Here is a 20,305-nt window from a genome sequence, read left to right on the forward strand (position 1 = left end):
TTTCATTTACACCTGCCACTTAAATATGAAATTAAGTTGTTTCTGCAATCAGTTTGCAGTCGCATCTATGCTTAATAACAGGTTTTTGTGTTGTTATTATTATTGTATTCTTTTTATTGCATTGCCATGTTTTCACCTGAGCAATGTCTTTGTTTTGTGTCCCATCTCTAACATTTATAACCTACAGCAAAAACTATTCATATTATTTCTATTCATTTGTTTGTGAGTCACACATTGCTCATGTATAATGCTGTTTTTTGTTGTTGTTTTTTGCCTGGGACTCATTTGTGTCCATTACTATGATTCCACACAGAGGAGGATGCCTTTAGCTGTTTACAAGATGGACAGCAATATAATGACAAGGACGTATGGAAACCAGAGCCTTGTCGTATCTGTGTGTGTGACACTGGAACCGTACTGTGTGATGAAATTGTCTGCGAGGAGCTAAAAGACTGCTCCAAACCTGAAATCCCATTCGGAGAGTGTTGCCCCGTCTGCGCAGCTGACCCATCTACGCCAATTGGTTGTAATTTATTTATCTTACACCTCCCATAAATAAATTACTGTGCAAAATCATTTTGTTTGTTTTGGGGAGAAAATAACTTTGTATGAATCAAAGGTTGGTCCCTTTAATGTGATGCAGCGCAGGCTTCTGCTGCATGCCACCCTTTGATTTCATTCCTGTTTCCTGTTCCCAAAGCAAACAAATGATTAGAAATAAACAGTGACACATCTGATCATACTTCAGTGAAATGCCACCCTTACTGTCATTGCTTTTCTGAAGCTGGCTCACCTTGACCCCCATCTTGTTTGGATACTCTGTCCTTCCCTGAGTATCGTGAGAACATGTGGGAGTCATTAAGGAAATACCTCAGTCAAGCAGACATGGTCTCACAGTTCTACTTGATATCCTCTCTGTGGATTTCTCCAGATCTGATGGCAAGAAAAAGCAGCAACACTCTTCTGAGAATCAAGGCTTTTTCAAGAAATTATTTTGCCACATTTAAAAAATCCTGCCATGGCTTTTTGATAAACAAGGACCTCTTTGAGCAGCTTTGAAAGTGATGGCAAATGTGGTTGAGCAGCATCGGAAGTGTCACTGTTTGTAATGCGTGCTTGTTGGTCTAAATGCTTTATTAATTGCTTATTTTCTGTTCTTTGCAAAGTTAAATGCTTAAAAGAACATCTGAAATGTAATTTGATGTTATTTACCACTTAAAATTGGGCTGGACTGAAATGTATTCAGGCCTCAGATTCGCAGACACAATAATTTCAGTTCCAATTCAGGATCTTTTTTAATTCATTTTACAGACAGTTCTGGATTATAATCAGTATTATTATTTTTAACTTCTTGAATTTGGCTAGCACCACACCACCAAGACCTATAAAACGTGTGCAAACTTGCATACTCTTAATTGCTTTCTAATACTGCTTATTAGGACGCTTTGAAATAGGGCTGGATGATACGACCAAAAAAGGTCTTCACAATACAGTCTTGTTGATTGTGGAAGAAACTAGTTTATATACAGAAAGCAACTTGTTAAGAACAAGCATTTCACACATCTAAGGTAACACATTGTATTACACGTGTTACACCTCAAAGAGTGTTTGTACAATGCATACACACATATATATATATATCTATCTATACATATATATATATAGATATATATAGATATATATATCTATTCAATCTTTGCTGTATTATATTGCAATGTATATTGACAGTGAAGTATTGTCCCGCCCCCAATTTGCAAGATGAAAACCAAAGATCCAGCTCTGGCCTAAAAAACATCTCATTTTAATACCAAAATGAAATTATTTAATTTGCATAGACTATTCCAGTACTCATGCCTCCTGCTGTTCTCCTTCTGCTTTAGCTCCTCTTTGAGCATTTTAGATGGCGATTCAGCAGAAAACACTTAATCAATAAAGATGGGCTTTTCTTGGGTTCTACACGTGTTTGACCTTGTTGCTCTTCAGAGTAGTTTCATTTAGGACAGAACAAGTGGTTGTCAGACTGTTGTCAGAATTCTTGTGGTTTGTTTCTGTGTCACCCAGTCACTAATTTTGATCTGTTCTCCTCTCTAACCTTCCTGGTCACATAACAGGAGTACCTGGAGCTAAGGTGAGACAATGGATATTATGATGTTTTGTTTGTGTGTTTGAGATAATGATGCTATATTTGTGTGTCTGTGACCCGAAGCGCCTCTGCAATTAAATCCGTATCAGTTTTAGACTCATATCAGTGCTAAGAACCCTGTAGTTTCTAAATTTCTATTACAGTTTGATGTTAAAAAAAGCATTGACAGGAGGATCATAGTTATTTTCTTCCATGTTTAAGAGTTTATTGTCTCCACAGTCTCCAAATCATGAGTGAGAAAATGACAAATGACACAAACCATGTTATTTTGACAACTGTTTATGCTAATAGCTGTTTGTTTTTTTTGCTTGCTTTGCTTCATCTTTTCAATACTAGGGTCAGAAAGGCGAACCCGGGGACATTACTGATGTAAGTTGACACCGGATTACTCCTTGTACTGCAAATACAACTAAACATAGTTTTTACTTGAAAATGAATGCTCATTACACTGGGAGATCTTTCTCAATCTTTTACAAAAAACTTGCAACCCTCACTAGTAGTGAAGAAAATGCATGTGTTTTACTGACATTTAACTGCACAATTAAGTGAAGTAATATGAGTTAGTGAATAAGTATTTTTGCAAAAATGTATTTGTAGTATGAGAGTACAAATAACAGAACATATTTTTAGTCTTTAGTTATTTTTACCAATGCACAGCATGCAGTAGAAAGTATTTCTAAAATGTGCCACATTAGTCACACATTCTCCCTGACTGTGACTGTGTGGATGTGTGTAAATCAGGCACAGAAATAGGAAATCTAAATTAGTTTTATGAAATAACTGAAGATATTTTATGACACCAGTGTATGGAAGAAAGAGGAAGTAAAAGAGAATCTGTTTGCCCACTCATCAGGAAGTCGGCCAAGCACAGTTTCCATCATGGATGTATAATAAAAACAGTTCCACTAAAAGCAGGAGAAAGACACTCTCATGCTGCTGCACCAGCTGGAAATGCTTTACCCATCAGAGGGAATGCAGGTCCATGGCAGGATGCATTGTTTATTGTATGTTCTTTTTGTAACGCTTTGCCCAAAGTGATAAGCAATTAACAAGTCTGCTCTGATGGGAGAGCGAGATAATGTTTCTGCATGGAAGGCTTAACTTCAAACACAGCTGGTAAATAGGAGTGTTAGTAATAGTAGTCACTTTGTACTCTAACACATGCCTTTATACACTCAATTAACATGACTTTCAGTGACTTTTCTAGGTTTTTAGGTTTCAGTTTACTTTACTTTTCACATATTAATACAAATATCTCAATCTTTTTTCCCCTCTGTGCAGGTTGTAGGACCAAGAGGACCACCTGGCCCGATGGTATGCACCGATTACTCTATTTGTACATTTTTCTGTAGAACGCTTTTAGGGCCTGTACTATCTTGTGTTCACGCTGCAGAAAAAAGACTGCATTCAGAGCAATGGAAGTTATATCAAATTCAACAGTTATTTTGTAGCTGTTTATTCTGCTCACGTGTACCAAAGTTACTAATTACTTTACTGTCTCCTGTTTACCCAGGGCCCATCAGGAGAGCAAGGAGCTCGCGGGTCAAGAGGAGAGAAGGGAGAGAAGGTGAGTTTAAGTTTTTTTTTTATTTATTTAAATGCTTGTCTTATTTTCACAGTGAGCCTTACGTGAGGCACGTGACACACGCTCTGCTTCCTCATGAAGTACAGTACGCCCCATTGAATCTGATAGCTTTAGGTCTTTGGGGAGGCTGGTGGGGGTGGGGGAACGAGGTACCTGCTATCGTTCATACGTCTGCAGAATGGCTGCCTTTCACTGAGCGGCTCAGTCTCACCGGCCACGTGCCATTTCCATTAGCCTGTGTGGTCTGGGTTGTTTGACAGATGTGGGACTGTCGGAGACTCACTGTGCAAACCTCTGCTGCTCTCTGAGACATCACAGTCAGCCAGTGTGGTTAAATTAGTTTTACTGCTTTTGCCAGGCTTTGATCATCGCAATAATTCATGAACTCTTGGACTGATATTGGCTGTCTGCGAGCAATTTTTATCATGTAGTCATTTATGTAGATTAGGCACAAGTTAGATATAGTTTTGGCTATGACAGGTAGTATTTTAGGTGTTCAACACATTCTTTGGTCATGATCCCCTTGCAGCATAATTTGTCACTACATGTACAGAGGTATGCCAGGTAGTCTGCTTTGGGCTGATAGATCATCAGCTTTTGCAACAGCCCCTAAAGGGAGACATATGCAATTTGTTTTGAAAAAGTTTATCCTACTTATGAATTTAATTTATCTTTAAAAGGTTCAATACGGATTAATTTATAAAAACAGCGGCACTGATGGATCAGCGTTTGCCGGTCAGGTCTCATCAAGCCCTCTCATGTATACAGCTAGTCAGTGCAGTCTGGAGATGGTTCAGCTAAACGTCTGTCAACAGAGGATTTCTGAAAAATGTTGTCCATCAGTCAATCGACTGCCAACAACCGTGTAACGATTTATACGGAGTACTTCTTTTTTGAAATATTGAGACATCGGCCTAAAAACAAATCAATTCTGAATTATAGGAGTTTTATAGGGGGAAATATATGACACTAATATGGAAAGTGGATGTTATTTGCTGAGGTGCTTTTATATAAATACAAAATTATGATCAGTTTTAGTGAATGATGTGTGTTTTGCACCTTTGTTTGATTTCAAATTCCCTCAGTTCTCAAAGTGGACATTGAGAAGAAAAATAATTTGTCAATGAATTTTTATCTTTGACACAAAGTTACACTGACATATATTGAAATATGTGACAACATTTGTTGACATACATAACATTTTTTAAACTTTTTGCAAACTATCCAGTGATTATTAAATAATGGTGAAGCTCAACCAATTATTTTTTGAGATACTTGCAAATAGGTAAAAAAAATATATATTTTACAGGTCTTTATCTTTATTCTCCTTATATTTTCTTAGCTTTCTATTTTGTAAAAATATATTTCAGGGAGGCCCTGGTCCCCGTGGCAGAGATGGTGAGCCTGGTACCCCTGGAAACCCTGGACCCCCTGGACCTCCAGGACCAAATGGACCCCCTGGACTTGGTGGAGTACGTATGACATTTTTGGGGTGCAGTCACTGCAGATGCAGGAACTGACAGGCTGCTGAACGGCCAAGTGTGGATTCATTGTGAATGGGTGGAATGAGCAAATTGAGAAAATTGTAAAATGGAGTAGGGAAGATGGAGGGAGGCACTAAGACAACAACGAGTGGATGCAGAGACGGAGAATAGATGGAATGCCTCTGATGCTTTGCAAGAGAGAAGAAGGGAGGCGGTGGATTGAGGGGAGGGAAGCTGGTAGCTGGGCAGAGGGTATTATGATAGTCTTGAGTGGAAGAGAAGGGAATTTTCAGGTTGGGGGTGGGGGCAAGGAGACAAGGAGAGTCTTTGTGAATGAGAGGGTGAGATGAAAACTGTACACAAGTCCCCCGTCTCTCCTCTGTCTGCATCAGAACTTACATATAAAGCTCTGCTGATGATAATCTATAAAAAAAGCTCATCCAAACACAGTACCAAGACACAACATCCTTTAAACAGTGACAAACACATAAGAAAAATACTGTACTTTTACATTATGTACCCTGAAACAGCCACTCCTTAGTTTTATATGAAGGAAGTATTGTTGTTGTCCTCATGACTGAGGGATAAAGCAGTTAAACGAATGACTAAGTTTGATTTCACCAAGATTTAAGAAATGTAAAGTTAAAAACCCTCCATATATTAAACAATAAATTATGTTGCACTTTTCAGAACTTTGCTGCTCAGATGAATTCTGGATTTGACGAGAAGTCCGGCGGTGCACAGATGGGAGTGATGCAAGGACCAATGGTGAGCGAGTGATGATGATGACACCTGCTGCCCCACCTATGTCCCATTTCATTTCATTTACAGTCAATTATGAATCTGTTCCGATGCCACAGTTTGGGGAGCCAAGCGAAGTGTTTAGACCTGATTTGAAACCTCTGCTCTGCTTAAGAGTTGGAGTAAAAATGCAAAACATCAGCTCCAGCTCCAGGGACTCTGCACTTCAGCCTTTATGGAAGAGCTAAAAAGTGCTTCATTAAATCCACCAGAGAAGGACTGCATTGTTCGCAAATATGTGAACTGCAAGATGGACACGTCATCACCGCTGTCCTCCATCAGGAGAGAAGATGCCAATGTATAGGATTTACAATCATCAAGCCTGGGAGGAAATCTACAAAGACGAGTCCAAGCAGAATGTAGCCTCACTTGTATTTTTCACCTTCTTTGAAAATCATTTGGGAAGAAATAAAATGAAAACTTTCCCAAGACGCAAAAGCAACACAGGAAAATAAACACCTCACATGGAGTACAGGGGTATAATTTTATAAATTGAGGAAGCAACCATTGATGGTCGTTACACTCAAAGCCCATGAAAAACCACTGCTGCCATCAGTTCGCTGGCATAGCAGTGTGCCTGGGATGGAGTAAGGAGCACACACTGGATGCTATTTTGGTGTAGAGAGCCACAGAGCAGCTTGGCAGTGTCTCAGCTCAGAGGAGAATTGAGACACCAGGAGGGAGGCGGTGGTGGTGTTGGCTGGAGCCGATCAGATCCCCACAGCCAGCAGCAGTATGTGTGTGTGTGTGTCTTTACTCCTACTGACTGTCCCTTCACATGTCTGTGAGCAGCACCACAGCACTGGGCCCCCTTTGAAGTCAGCCTACGCTTAATTTGGCATTTTGCGAGCCTGCAGTGGGAGAGAGAGAGAGAGAGCAGTGAAAGAACAGACTGGACTGATGTTTAAATCTTAAATTGAGTGTATGTAACCCACTCATGTATAAACACACACACATGCACATACTGCATGCCAAACCATATCCATACACCCACTTACCAAACCCTCAAACAATGCTTTTACTGAAATGTGCACACACAAACACACAAGTCTCTAAAAAAACACATCCCCTCTAAAGTCCCGGAGATACAGAGCCCCATTGATAAGTGTATACCGACTGTGGTGAAGGCTTCCCACACCCACTGAAAGGTGACATTCATTCCCTTCTGAGGACCACTGTGCCTTGCTGTGACATTTTCTTTGGCTGCTATCCCTGATGTATTTAAGTGGAACCACGATGCTGAAATGAGGCTTTATAGAGGAAAACCTCCTGTTTTGATTTAAGATGAAAGCTGCCACGAGTAATCTGAATCAAGGCACGTTGGACGTGTTCATTTCTACCTCGACTCCTGTTGAGCACTGGTGCATGAAGTTGCAGTAGAAATGAGTTTGCCATGTGACTCCAGCCAGACGCTCTTGCAGTGGAGATTAAAGCTCACACAGTCATTGTTTCGCTGCCTGAAATCTCTCCTCGTCTTCAAACCAAGACAGTTCACCATTAACTTGATTTTCGTTCTGTGTCAGAGTGTTTGAAGTCATGGAGAGTTCAAGCACTTCCCTCAAGTGTACAGCACCACTGCCAATGACCTTTGAGCCACACACAACATGTGGGAAAAAAGAGCTTGACAGAGAAACGGTGAATGCAACTCAGGAATGCCAAAGGATTTATGGATTTGACACATGCAGCTGATGAGCGTTGTGTAGCTTTAGGGCAATGCGGGTAAAATGTATTTTTATAGCTTCTGACAGTGTTCAAGTGGACAACAGTGCCAGCTTTTCTCTTCAACAGGATTAAATAATTAAAAATAATCACGCCCTAGTCCTCTTTATGCTGAGTTTGAGTGACGGTTATAGGATGTGATCATATGTCAATCATCTCATTTTTGTGTCTCTTGTCTTTTTTGTTCCCCTCAGGGCCCTATGGGACCCAGAGGACCACCTGGCCCATCTGGATCACCTGTAAGTACCTGCTGTACTCCCCAAACAGCACATAGGCCAGGGCACACCTGCAGACAAGATTCTGCATGACAGGATACTGAGCCCTAAATCTTATAATTGTAATGTGCTTGACTGTAAAACGCAGTGTTTACTTTTCTTGAGTGTATTCAGTAGTATTTATCTATGGATTAATATCACTAATGGTCCGTAAATGATCAGCAGAGAGCATTACCACATTCTAGCAGAGCACACAGGCTGCAGGGCTTTTCCCTTCAAGCCTGCCACAAGTCAGACAAACTGTAGAACACCTGACACTTAACCTTCCACAGTCTACTGAGATTAACTGGCCAAACACAACTAACCTCCCCCCCCCCCGCCCCTGCCTTCTTCTCTTCCTGCCCACAGCTGAGCTCTAACCACAGCCATCTCTCAGAGTGAAGCTATTAGGTTGTAGGCAATGCCAGCTGACTTGCCTCAACTTGATGGTTTAATCACCCTATAAGCCCACATATGGAGAGAAGAGTTTTCTTCTTGGACCCCATGACAGCAGAGTGCTTAACATTTAAAGGGAATAAGTGCCGCTTTAAATCACTGCAGTTTGAGTGTATAGTACATACTTCCTTTGGCAAGGGGGACACCTGCTAAAGGTTTAAAAGTTAAACTTAACAACCTAAAAGTATTAGTTGATCAACTGATTTGTCAATTTAATGAAAAAGGGAAACTATAAATAACTAGCAATTGAGTTCTTCAGTTGTGTTTTTTTCTAAGGAAAAATAGAACGGAAAATCCTTCACATTCTTCAGTTTCAGGTTCTTCAGCGTGAGGAACTGTAAATCATTTACATTTGGACTTTGGACATTTTGGACTCTATTTTGATTTATTTATTTATTTTCAGATTAACCAATTTATGGATTGAAAACAATAATCCCTACACAAGATTACTGACATCAAACACAACAAAAGTGTGTTTAGTGTTCAAACAAAATGTTTAATTTTAATTAACTGATTAATTGTTATATTAATTGATATTGACTGTTTTGCTGATTTGGGTCAAATATTCACATTTGAGAAGCCACAAACAGATCATTTATGTTTCCCTGTTTATTCATATCATATTCTACTATTAATATAAAACTTTTTTTTCTCTACATCTCAGGGCCCTCAAGGTTTCCAGGGCAACCCAGGAGAGGCCGGAGAGCCTGGACAATCTGTAAGTGTCGCACAGGAAACTATTCCCTCTAATTTCTCTTGGTTTCTTTTTAATTCATGTTTCTCTAAAGAATATCACAGATTGTGATGGTGTGTTTCTGAAAACAAAGACAATTAAATGAATAAAATCTAAAATAAAAAAACAAAACCATTAGGTAGGCACCGTTAAACTAAAAAAACAGTCTCTTCAACCTCATCATCTTCAGATTTATGTGGAAATGTCAGTCACAGCTACTGCATTGTCGCTTTACCACCTTTTTAATCTTTCACCGTCAACCACAAACTACGACAACCTGTGGACAAGCCTGCTGCTGACGTTTCAACACTCATCAGTTTGTCTCCATGGTGCTCATGTTCCAAACACACATTATGTGAAGCCTGACATCTAATGGTGATAAAAGATGTACTGACTGTTGTCTTTACACATTTCCTTTCTTCTTCCATCTTCTCAATGATAGCCTCTAATGTTTATCTTGTGTATTCCTCCTCAGATAATTATGTAACACTGAATAACTTCACTCACAGATACTGCAGGGCACTTCCCGTTTGTTCATTATTTTGTCTTTTTTGTAATTCCTTCTCTTCATTAATTAATGTCTGTCTGTCTCCTCGCTGCACCAGCTTTACCCTTTCTTGCTCTTCCTGTAGATTTACAAACTCAGACTATTCTCATTTCCTCTCTGTTCTCCCAGCAGGTAGAGAACAGGGTCTCCCCACTGCTGTGTTAATCTGCTCCTATGGGGTTCAGATAAGCGTGTTTTTTGAAGACACGCCAGCACATCATTAAGTTTGATTAAAATCAAGCTTCCTACCAGAAAAATAACCTGTCAGTCGTAGATGAGGCAAAGTGTTTGTGAAGTCCAGAGGAAACTTTTTGCCCCCATTTTTTTTTACCTAAGGAAGAACATTACAAACACAATATTCTTACACACAACTCATGTGTTGTTGCAGGTCATCGTGTTAAATGTGAGCACCTCAAAGTTTCACTTGCTTACTAAAGATACACCGATGCAGAGAAAAGAGAAAGAGGTCAAAGATAATGATACACATTTAGTGTAAGACTGAGAATAACTGAAGTATTTGTTTAATCTTCACAATCTCTGACTTCTATACAGTCATTGAGAATTGCACTATTGTCATAATTATTAAGGATGTAAATGTGCTTGTGTATGAAAAAACATACTAACTGAAAAAAAAAAAATTAATAACTGAAGTCAAATATGTTTCAGATCAACATGATAATGGTAGTTTTTAATGCAGTAGCACACTGTAAACGATTTAACACACACTCGCGCAGGTTTATGAAGATAGATAATACGGTGATTGATGTTTTAAAGACATGCAAATTGACATTATCGAGTATTGAAATTACTTTGCAAAAACCATTGAAAAACTGAGCAGGATTTTAGTGTCACATGACCACTAGTGGGCCTACTTGATCACATGTCTCACAGAATTTTGAAAGAAAATAAGAACTGTTTTCCTTAAACATTTTGTCCATTGATAAAATATTCAAGCAACAATTAATAAGATAATACAATTTAAATAACTTTTTTAAAGGATATTGACTTAACACCATTGTTGTTGAAATCCTCCTATCGCCCACCTCTTATTGTTCACTTATTTACTTGTGTACTGTTAAGAAGAGCATACATAAGATACTGTATTAATTATGATGCAAAGCTCAAAATGTTGCCCTCACCTTGGGTTGTTTTCTCTTTTCTAATATTAGGGCCCCATGGGTCCCCGTGGCCCCGCTGGACCCCCTGGAAAACCTGGAGATGATGTAAGTGTGACATCATAAAACAGTTAATGTTTATTTAAAAGTCTTGAACCCCAACACATCTACTTGTTGAATTTTTTCCTCAATATTTGCAATTGTGGGTGAACATCTAAAAAGATGTTCATTGAACCACTGTGTCACGTCATAATTGTTGAAAAATAGTTTGTTAATTATTATTAGGTTCCCATTCATGGCTTTATGACACACTATATTTACATAAAAATACAGAAAGACTTAGTTATTTGTTTAAAGCGTAATGTTATAAATTCTAATTCTAAGTCCACTGACTTGGTTAGCTTTGTTTGTGACCATTTGTAATGAATATTATGTTCAGCCTCTTGCTATTGTTATACTTTACATGAGAATAGACATAATTCAATATACAGTATGTAGCCTTTAGTGTAGTCATACCATCTTCAAAGTGTAATGTCTGCGTTTAACCACATGGTGACAGCAGACATGCTATTTCTCGGTGCAGCCACTAGGGGCAGTCACCCTCACAACAATGACATAAAGTAAAAAAAAATCTGTATTTTACATTTTAAAAAGCTCCTGCACCTGCATGGATTTCACAAAATCACACACCATACGTTTTACACATCTTTTTCCTCTGTTGTTCTTTTTTTAGGGTGAAGCAGGAAAATCTGGCAAATCAGGTGACCGTGGACCTGCTGGACCTCAGGTGAGACAGTTTTATCCTGTTACCTTTGACAGCCCGCTGCAAGAAATGGCATTCATACCATTTCACAGGCTCTTTGTCAGTACATCAGTGGGAGAGATGACATAATGTTAAAGTGAACTTTGCTGCTCTAACGCTGATATTGTTACACAGCGTATTCTACCGGCATGTTTGTGTCACTTCGCATTAGATTGATAGCACCAAAACCACTCTTGTCATGGCTAATAGCTGTGATTGAGAGCTACATAGATTGAGTTTGTGGAGGTTTTGATTAGATGATTAGATTACCATAATGGTAATTACTTTGAGTTTAGATGGAGTCATTTATCATTTCAAGCCAAGAATCCGAGCAGTCAGTCAATAACATCAACATCAGTCTGAGCCTAAATTGGACATTTGAAAGAACGGTCACAAATGTTTACTTTCACACGACTGGAAGCTTGAAAGGAGTTGTTTCCTGCTCACTGTTTTATTAATCTCCTGCATCATCTCACCTCCTGTGCCACAGGGAGCCCGTGGATTCCCAGGAACTCCTGGCCTACCCGGCATCAAGGGACACAGAGTGGGTGTTTTTCCTTTGTTGTTTTGTTTGTGGTGTGTGTCGTTATCATTGGTCTCCTAAAGTCTCTTTGTGTCTCTTTTAGGGTTATTCAGGTCTTGATGGAGCTAAGGGAGAGACTGGAGCTGTTGGTTCAAAGGTAGGATATTTTTTGTCCTCGGTTTGAGTTCAGTTTTCCGGTTCATGAACAGCATCTGTGTGTCTGTCTGCATTAGTACCAGCCCAAATAATCAAGACACAGCCGAGCATCAGAAGGCAAAATCTCAGATAATACATTTTAAAACTAGTAGCTGATTTAACCATGCGTCTGTCAGAAATGTTAGTCTTGTTTTAAGTTTGCTTGCTTTGTCCTACTAACAGCTAAATGTTTTAATTTTAATTCATCCTCTGATCTCATATCCTCTATTCAGGGTGAGTCTGGCTCTTCTGGAGAGAGTGGCGCCCCTGGACCAATGGTATGTGTTTCTGGACATCATAAAAACTAAACATCAAGACTGACAGACTGTTTTCCTATCTTGATGATAACAGTAATGCCATTGTGAAGCTTAATTTTACTTTTGCTTGCTTTCATAGGGACCACGTGGTTTGCCTGGTGAGAGAGGTCGTCCTGGACCCAGTGGAGCCGCTGTGAGTCTCATTCCCTTTTATTTAAATCTTATTGAATTCAAAAGGAACATTATAACAGATAGTTGAGACTCTTCCCTCGTGTTCTTTTTTTAAAGTAGTACTCAAATGTTAATGAGCATATTATGAGAGTGCATTTGAGAGTTTGTTTTCCTTTAAGGTAAACAATGGCACTTACGTGGTAATAATTGTACTGTAATCTGTGTAAAAAAAATCTGTCTCTTGTACTGTTTTAATGATTTAAATGACATGTAAAAATATTTATTTCAGTTTACTTGAACTTGAAAATCTTTGTTCACCTGATACATTGCTTTATGTCCAGGGAGCTCGTGGAAATGATGGCATGTCTGGCCCTGCTGGTCCCCCTGTGAGTCTCATTTCATTTATTTTCATACTTTTTCATACTTTGGTTTGAATTTGATTTCCATTAAAGTAATGAGCACCTGGAATCCCCAGGTGCTCCCTTGCTTCTGCACACACACACACACACCTGCACTTTGCAGAAAAAACTCTACATACTATATCTACATCAAGGAGTCTATAATAAAGAGTTGAGTTGACTTTCTTTTCCTCTCTGTAGGGCCCTATTGGTCCTTCAGGAGCTCCTGGTTTCCCTGGCTCTCCTGGCTCAAAGGTACGTTGTCACTGTTTCTGCTTTCTTTTGAACATAAATGTAAGTCATTTGGGTGTGTGTTTGTGACTACTATGCTTAATGCTATGATTACCATTCCTACATAGAATAAGACTTTCTTGAATCAAATTCAGGTCTCTAGCTCAGAAAATGGCAGCACACAGCTCACGGAGGATTTGTAGGGACAAGTTGAAATGCTTTAGTGAAATCAGAGAAGACTGTGCTGCACTGAAAAGTGCTTTAAGCCGCCATCTGTGTGGAAAATTTGGAAAGGAGGGGAAAAGGAGAAAGGGAGCTCAAAAGAGTTATTCTTCCTCACTCGCTGTCTCTTTCTTCTTTTCTCTGTGCTTTGCATCTGATTTATTCCCCGTGCACAGAGAGACTCAGATCTCATCTCATCTATAATTTATAGTTTGTTTTTGTAAATGCGTTTTTCATGACTCCACGATTCTGGGAAGTGTCCCATGGTGAGAAACGGGAGAAATGTCATTGCTTTAATCAGCAGTATGTTCATTTTATGGGACTCATGTGAAAGGCTTTGCACAGAATAGGACCCCAATGTTAACACAATAAAAAAACCTAGCATTTTTACCCAGCTTACTTCTTGTTTTGCATTTTTCTGCAACCTCCAAGTTACCACCTCTAAAATACTGAGGATTCTTTCCACAACTTATTGAAAAACTGGCGGTATTCCTCCTTTTGTCCCAGTTTCACCTCACTTTCCGACACTTGCAAATTATGGACTAAATACTAAAAAATGGTATTATGTCATACTGTTGAGACGGTGGAGTGTATAAAGCTGCAGCAATAGCAAAGGAATTCCCACCGAGAGGCTGCACACCCCCAATAAATACGTTTTTAAAGGCATCATTTTATTTATAACCAACTTCCAGATTGATTCCCATTCCCATATCATAAGAAGGACTATGGGGAAAACCTTCAAAGTGGCAAAGATGTTGTCATGTATTAACTGCTTAGATTTGGGTGGCCAATGGTTAATGTGCATAGTGGCTGGAATAACAATGATCAAATTCCACACACAAACAAAATGTAGAAACTTTATCTGAGGCAGCTCCCCGGATTAAACAAGGACCTTTCTGCATGATGTTCTCGCCGTGTGCATGTGTGTTTTCTCTGGGTTCTCTGTTTGCCTTCCACAGTCCAATAAAAAGCATGCAGAGGTTAATTGGACACTCTAAATTGACCATAGGTGTGAGTGTGAATGGTTGTTCCTCTCTGTGTGTTGGCCCCCGCGATGGACAGGCGATCTGTCCTCACCTTTTGCTCTATGTCAGCTGTGATTGGCTCCAGCTGCCCCGCAACCTTCATGTGGAGGATAAAGCCGCAGACAATGAGTGAATGAATACTCAAAAGGCGGATTATTTTACAATTGTATGTTTGGCTTACTGCTCCACCTTCATCAAAGAGTTAAACACTAACTGGAAAGACCATTTATGGAAAACATTTACCTAAATGAAGCATATCCTGCACCAACATATAATAGTGAAAACCTGGTCTAAGGTTAGAATGCACGAACATTCTGCGTCCTTCAGATCTCTGCTGCGAGGTTACAAAACTGCAGCTGTGGTTCTGTCTTGTCTTCTCTTCTATTACTGCTGTTTCAGCTGAAAAGTGTCTCACATAGTAGTGCTGACACTATGTATCGTCTTATTTGTATCCGGCCACACATCATGTGAGACTGTGTTCTCCTGCCTTCACCATCAACTTCTGGTGCTTGTTCTTAACTTCAAATTAACCCTGGCACATTTGTTTCAAGTTTCTTTTTTTATTCTCCATCCTGTTTCTTCTGTTTTTCACTTGCACCTGCTGTAACATGCTGTAGAACCAGCCCGACCAACCGAGAGGGTGCACACGCAGATCCGTCTCCTCAGCTGAGAATCAGTCACTCCTGCATTTGCCATTTAAACAGCAATGTGCCTCAGACACACCTGTTTTTTTAATGCAATGACAAGCAACATTTAGATTGGCACAATTGCTTTTGTGCCCAAAACACACATATGAATCATTTAGATCCTAAAGAACACCCCTTCGCGCCTTGTGCCTGAATTTGTGCTGAGAATATAAGCAGTGTAACAAGCAAAATTGGAGTTAACTTTTTTGTTTAGCTTGTTTTCTGTTTGATTTGTCTGCTATTTGTCAACAATTATTATAAACTCGAGATGTTTGTCTATATATTGATCAACTGTCATCTTCTTAACTTTTGCTGACCAGGGAGAAGCTGGCCCCACTGGTGCTCGTGGACCTGAGGGTGCTCAAGGACCTCGTGGAGAATCAGGCACCCCTGGATCACCAGGACCTTCTGGCGCTTCTGTAAGTGCTGATATAGACGTGCATTTAAATGTAGCACCGTTAGCATATGAACTATTGTAAAGCATCATAACTAATTGATGCTGGTTGAAAGCACAGAGCTCAGCAGGTGGCACACACAGCTCTGGCAGCTTTGACTGTGTCAGCGCCTGATACATTTACTCTTCCAAAAAACTAAACCATCGATTTAAGTGTGAGAGAATTAAAGTCAGTGCTGCTGGTTTTCAGTAGAGTGAGAGCAAGAAATGTCAGGTTGCAGTGCACTCTACTTTCCTTTATTTTTGGTACATCTAATTACTTGATGTTATCATTCTTTTTTTATTTATTTACACTTGATAACATGAGTCTGTCCCAGAATAATAACCAAGGACCAGTTTTTGTAGTTAATTAAATTGCTTTGTCTCTTTTTTCTTTACAGGGCAACCCTGGTACTGATGGTATCCCTGGAGCTAAAGGATCAGCTGTAAGTATTCAGATTACTTTCTACTTACTGTTCATATTCCCATTTAGCAGTTGTACAACAGTAGATAAAACTTAAGTGATCTGTCAGCTAACTCTGTCTCTTTGTCATTCTCTGTAGGGTGGTTCTGGTATCGCTGGGGCTCCTGGTTTCCCAGGACCCCGAGGACCTCCTGGGCCTCAGGGAGCAACTGGACCTCTTGGACCTAAAGGAACATCTGTATGTACTGACTGAATCCTTCAAGAGCAAATGAACTAAATAGAACAATAAAATCACACTGCCCTCTGTTCTCCTCTCTCTCTTCTCTGTCTCACTCTTACTGTTCAGGGAGACGCAGGTATTGCAGGATTCAAGGGAGAGGCTGGACCCAAAGGAGAAATTGTGAGGTTTTTTTTAATGTTTTAATTATCCCTGATAGTCCATATGTTGCACAGACTTCAGATACACTGATACAGTATGCAAACATTGTATTTATTAAATAAGAAACATGAATATTATTCTCCACCAAGATCAAAAACATTTTGGACACAATCTATTGTTTCTTCTCATTTGTATTTAACTGCATTAACATAGTCTGTTATGGATGTGTCGTAGGGACCAAGTGGTCTTCAGGGAGCACATGGCCCACAAGGAGAAGAGGGTAAGAGAGGACCTAGAGGTGAGCCCGGTACTGCTGGACCACTTGGACCTCCTGGAGAGAGAGTGAGTACACCTCTGCTGTTTTGCATGATAAATCTCTTAATATGTGATTATTATGCCACAATATTATTACATGAACGTTTTCTAGTTGATGAGCCAGCAGTTTTTGTGTGAAACTGTTGTTGTGATCATCAGACTGATTCTGGTTCAATCTGTTTTTCATAGGGATCTCCCGGTAACCGTGGTTTCCCCGGTCAAGATGGTTTGGCTGGTCCCAAGGTGAGCATCAACTGTTCTGTAAAAGAAAATGAACAGAGATGGGTTTATGTAATCACATGTGTACATTTGTAAAACTGACTATCCATATATTCCTTCTGCTGCAAATTGGATTTGGAAAATAGTTTAACAAAATCTGAATTCAGTATTCTCCCCGTATTTGTTTTCTTCACTAAGAAAATTCTCAAGTCTATCCCTAGACGATGTTAAATACAGTTGCAGGTACTGTTTACAGTTTTGAAAAGGTGTAGTAGATGAGGCACATACAGTAGTTAGTGAAGTGCCACCTCATGGCTTACATTCATCTCAGTTCTGTGCCCAGAATGATGAGTTAAAGAAGACTTTTTTTTCTTTGAATTATCTGAAATTCACTGAGACCGTAGTAGCAATACATGTAACTCCACTATGATGCCTCAAGATGGCAGCAGAGCTCATGAACCCATCATGCACCAGTCTGACAAAAAATGACAAAAATGTCATCTCCTCAACTCCAGAAGGTCAATGAAAGTTATAACAAGTCAAACTCATTTCCTCTGGGGTATGAATTCCATCCTCATGATCTTTCTTTCCCACAGGGAGCCCCAGGTGAGCGTGGACCCTCTGGTGCTAGTGGCGCCAAGGGTGCTGGTGGTGACCCTGGTCGTCCCGGAGAGCCTGGTCTGCCTGGTGCCAGGGTGAGTTTGTCTTTTATGCAGAGAATATACAAAAATGATTGGTCAGCCGTCCAGTGCTGTTTATGTTTATGTATCTCGCAAAAAAGTAAAAACCTTTACTTGCACACAAGAGAAAGGGCGTCAGTTACATACGGTAACACCAGACTTTTAGCTTTCCTGTGCATGTGCAAGGGATAAACCCAATAGCAACAGCTCTTAGACAGTGAAGCCTAAAGAGTAAGTAGGTGTAAGTACGAGATTTATCTCAACTCTTGAATGGAATTCAAACAGACGTTCTAGTGATTTCCCTAAATGTAGGAGACCCACAGACAAACTTGAAATCAAGTTGTCTAAACTGAATATGTAAATCCTAAATCCATCAGCATTTTACCTGCTTATTACATAATTTTCCTTGTGTCTCCATCACCCATAATGTAGCTCAGCCATCAACACTTTGATCAGATATCCAGGTGTCTTATATAAGCAGCCAGCCATAGCTTTGAGCATCTAACCTCAAACAGAGATAAGGAGTGAGCTACAGAGTTCTGCTGAGGTCACTTCAGTCTAAATCAATAGGATGGCTTTTCAGCTCCCTAGGCACATAGTTTGATGTGTAAAACAGGGAGGAGTGCCTTTTAAGTTAAAATCTCTTAACATCTCTGACAAATCCTGTTTAGAGCCACAATTGACCCAATTCTCAGGAAGCACATTTACACAACAGTGTAAAATAAGTGGAGTTTTTCATCATACTGCAGTATCTCCAATATTGCACGTTACTAAAATTTCAAACTCGATACCAATACCAAGGAAAGTACTCGACACTCTATACAGTTTTGTGTGCCATTGGGACTGGAATAATATAAGGCATATTTTCTTTTTTTTCATATAAAGTTTAGCACAAGACAATAAACACTATGTTTTAGTTGTCTGATGTAGTGTTGTGCTACCACAACTTAGTAGCTTTTTTTTATATATATATATACATATAGGCTCATTGCATTCTCCTTTCCCTGGTCATTTGGAGGCTAAGAAATCACTGTTGGTATTGACACTGCCACAAATGAGTATTTTAGTTTTGGTGATTTTTTTTGACAGTCATAAACTCTAAGAGACATTTTTTTCAATGTGCTTCTTCCTGGGGAAATTCTGTTTCACAATTGTGATGCCAAAGGTAGTTCATGTTCATGTGCAGTCTCTGCAGAGGAAGCATACAGAATGAAAGGTACCTGTTATGAAACAGGTGCTTTTACTACTTTATACGGCTGGGTGATGAACTGATGATTTTGCTCAGCAGCCCAATCAGAGGTGTAGAGAGGTGTAAATTAAATTTCCTGGGCTGCCACATGTTTCCATCTTTCTTCAGCACTTGTCTTCACAGATATGTCTGGTGACTCATGTCGATCTGATTGTGTTTCTGTGTGTTTCTCTTCTCCACCACCAGGGTCTGACTGGACGACCTGGTGACGCTGGTCCTCAGGGCAAAGGTGGACCTTCTGTAAGTGCACATTTTCATGCTGTAACAGTAATATTGCAGTTGTGTCTTCGATAAATCAATAGAAATAATCACACAGCATGTATACACATAGACAGTGCATGAAGTGGGAAAAAAAACAAGTGCCAGTACTCCCCTCATACATATGAGACATGCACGGCTGTACTAAACACTAAAATTATGAAAATCTTTAATAAATAAAAGATACCAATTGATGTTAGTGATGTTCACAACATGTATTTATTTAAGTCTTTGTTAAAATAACTAAAAACTTGACTTGTGTTTCACACTTTTCCAGCTTATACAGTATATGTAAATGATCCTTAACATTTCCTACAATTATTTAAACTTCATCTCACTGAAAAATGTTAAACACCTATTGTTCTTCCTCCTTTTTTTTTTGGCTTCTCCCTTTAGCGATCACCACAGCACATCACCTGTCTGTCTATCTGATAGAAAAAGAATATTTAGCCACGAGACAAACACTAGACTCTCGTAAGAATGGACATCACATAGTGCACCGTGAGAAATGACCATAATAATGAATTGGATACATAACCTAAACGGAGAACACCTTACTAAAAAAAGCATCAAGTGAGAAGTGCGATACACAAATAAACATGCTGTTACTCAAAATAGTAAAATTACAAAGTTCTGGTACTGTTTATAGAGTATCGTGGGGCCATGTGTTCAATATTACATGTGGAACAACCAGGGAGAGAGTTGTAATCTTGTAAAATGCGCTCTCAGTCTCATCACTTAATGACTCTTAAGTGGTTTCATCAAATTGAACTGCAGGAGATCAATCCACAAGCCTCTTCCACGCTAGTATTTGTCTATCAAATAAACTCATCTGCCCCAGTTTTTACAGCAACACACTCCAACACGCTACAGATTGTTTCAGCGTTCACTCTGAATTCAAGAGTCATTTTTCTCAGCTTTGCTTCTGATAGCTCCTCAGGCTACTGTTTTTCATGATAACACCTTGAGAGTGCACACTTGAATTTGGAGCACAGTCCATT

The 20,305-nt window shown here is 39.5% G+C and overlaps 1 protein-coding gene across 1 annotated transcript in view; it reads left to right on the forward strand.

Moving 5' to 3' along the window:
- col2a1b (collagen, type II, alpha 1b) overlaps positions 1 to 20,305 on the forward strand; it is a 39,032-nt gene that overhangs the window by 3,034 nt on the left and 15,693 nt on the right. The window contains exons 2-26 of the mRNA XM_044023589.1: positions 314 to 523; positions 2,112 to 2,128; positions 2,480 to 2,512; positions 3,425 to 3,457; positions 3,657 to 3,710; positions 5,099 to 5,200; positions 5,903 to 5,980; positions 7,927 to 7,971; positions 9,107 to 9,160; positions 10,892 to 10,945; positions 11,571 to 11,624; positions 12,130 to 12,183; positions 12,266 to 12,319; positions 12,591 to 12,635; positions 12,754 to 12,807; positions 13,127 to 13,171; positions 13,385 to 13,438; positions 15,668 to 15,766; positions 16,182 to 16,226; positions 16,344 to 16,442; positions 16,551 to 16,604; positions 16,818 to 16,925; positions 17,088 to 17,141; positions 17,714 to 17,812; positions 19,233 to 19,286. Of these exons, the coding sequence (XP_043879524.1) occupies positions 314 to 523; positions 2,112 to 2,128; positions 2,480 to 2,512; positions 3,425 to 3,457; positions 3,657 to 3,710; positions 5,099 to 5,200; positions 5,903 to 5,980; positions 7,927 to 7,971; positions 9,107 to 9,160; positions 10,892 to 10,945; positions 11,571 to 11,624; positions 12,130 to 12,183; positions 12,266 to 12,319; positions 12,591 to 12,635; positions 12,754 to 12,807; positions 13,127 to 13,171; positions 13,385 to 13,438; positions 15,668 to 15,766; positions 16,182 to 16,226; positions 16,344 to 16,442; positions 16,551 to 16,604; positions 16,818 to 16,925; positions 17,088 to 17,141; positions 17,714 to 17,812; positions 19,233 to 19,286 (1,652 nt within the window). The remainder of the gene's footprint in view (positions 1 to 313; positions 524 to 2,111; positions 2,129 to 2,479; positions 2,513 to 3,424; positions 3,458 to 3,656; positions 3,711 to 5,098; positions 5,201 to 5,902; positions 5,981 to 7,926; positions 7,972 to 9,106; positions 9,161 to 10,891; positions 10,946 to 11,570; positions 11,625 to 12,129; positions 12,184 to 12,265; positions 12,320 to 12,590; positions 12,636 to 12,753; positions 12,808 to 13,126; positions 13,172 to 13,384; positions 13,439 to 15,667; positions 15,767 to 16,181; positions 16,227 to 16,343; positions 16,443 to 16,550; positions 16,605 to 16,817; positions 16,926 to 17,087; positions 17,142 to 17,713; positions 17,813 to 19,232; positions 19,287 to 20,305) is intronic.

This window comes from Solea senegalensis, linkage group LG4 (genome assembly GCF_019176455.1).
Source record: "Solea senegalensis isolate Sse05_10M linkage group LG4, IFAPA_SoseM_1, whole genome shotgun sequence".
Taxonomy (NCBI): Eukaryota; Metazoa; Chordata; class Actinopteri; order Pleuronectiformes; family Soleidae; genus Solea; species Solea senegalensis.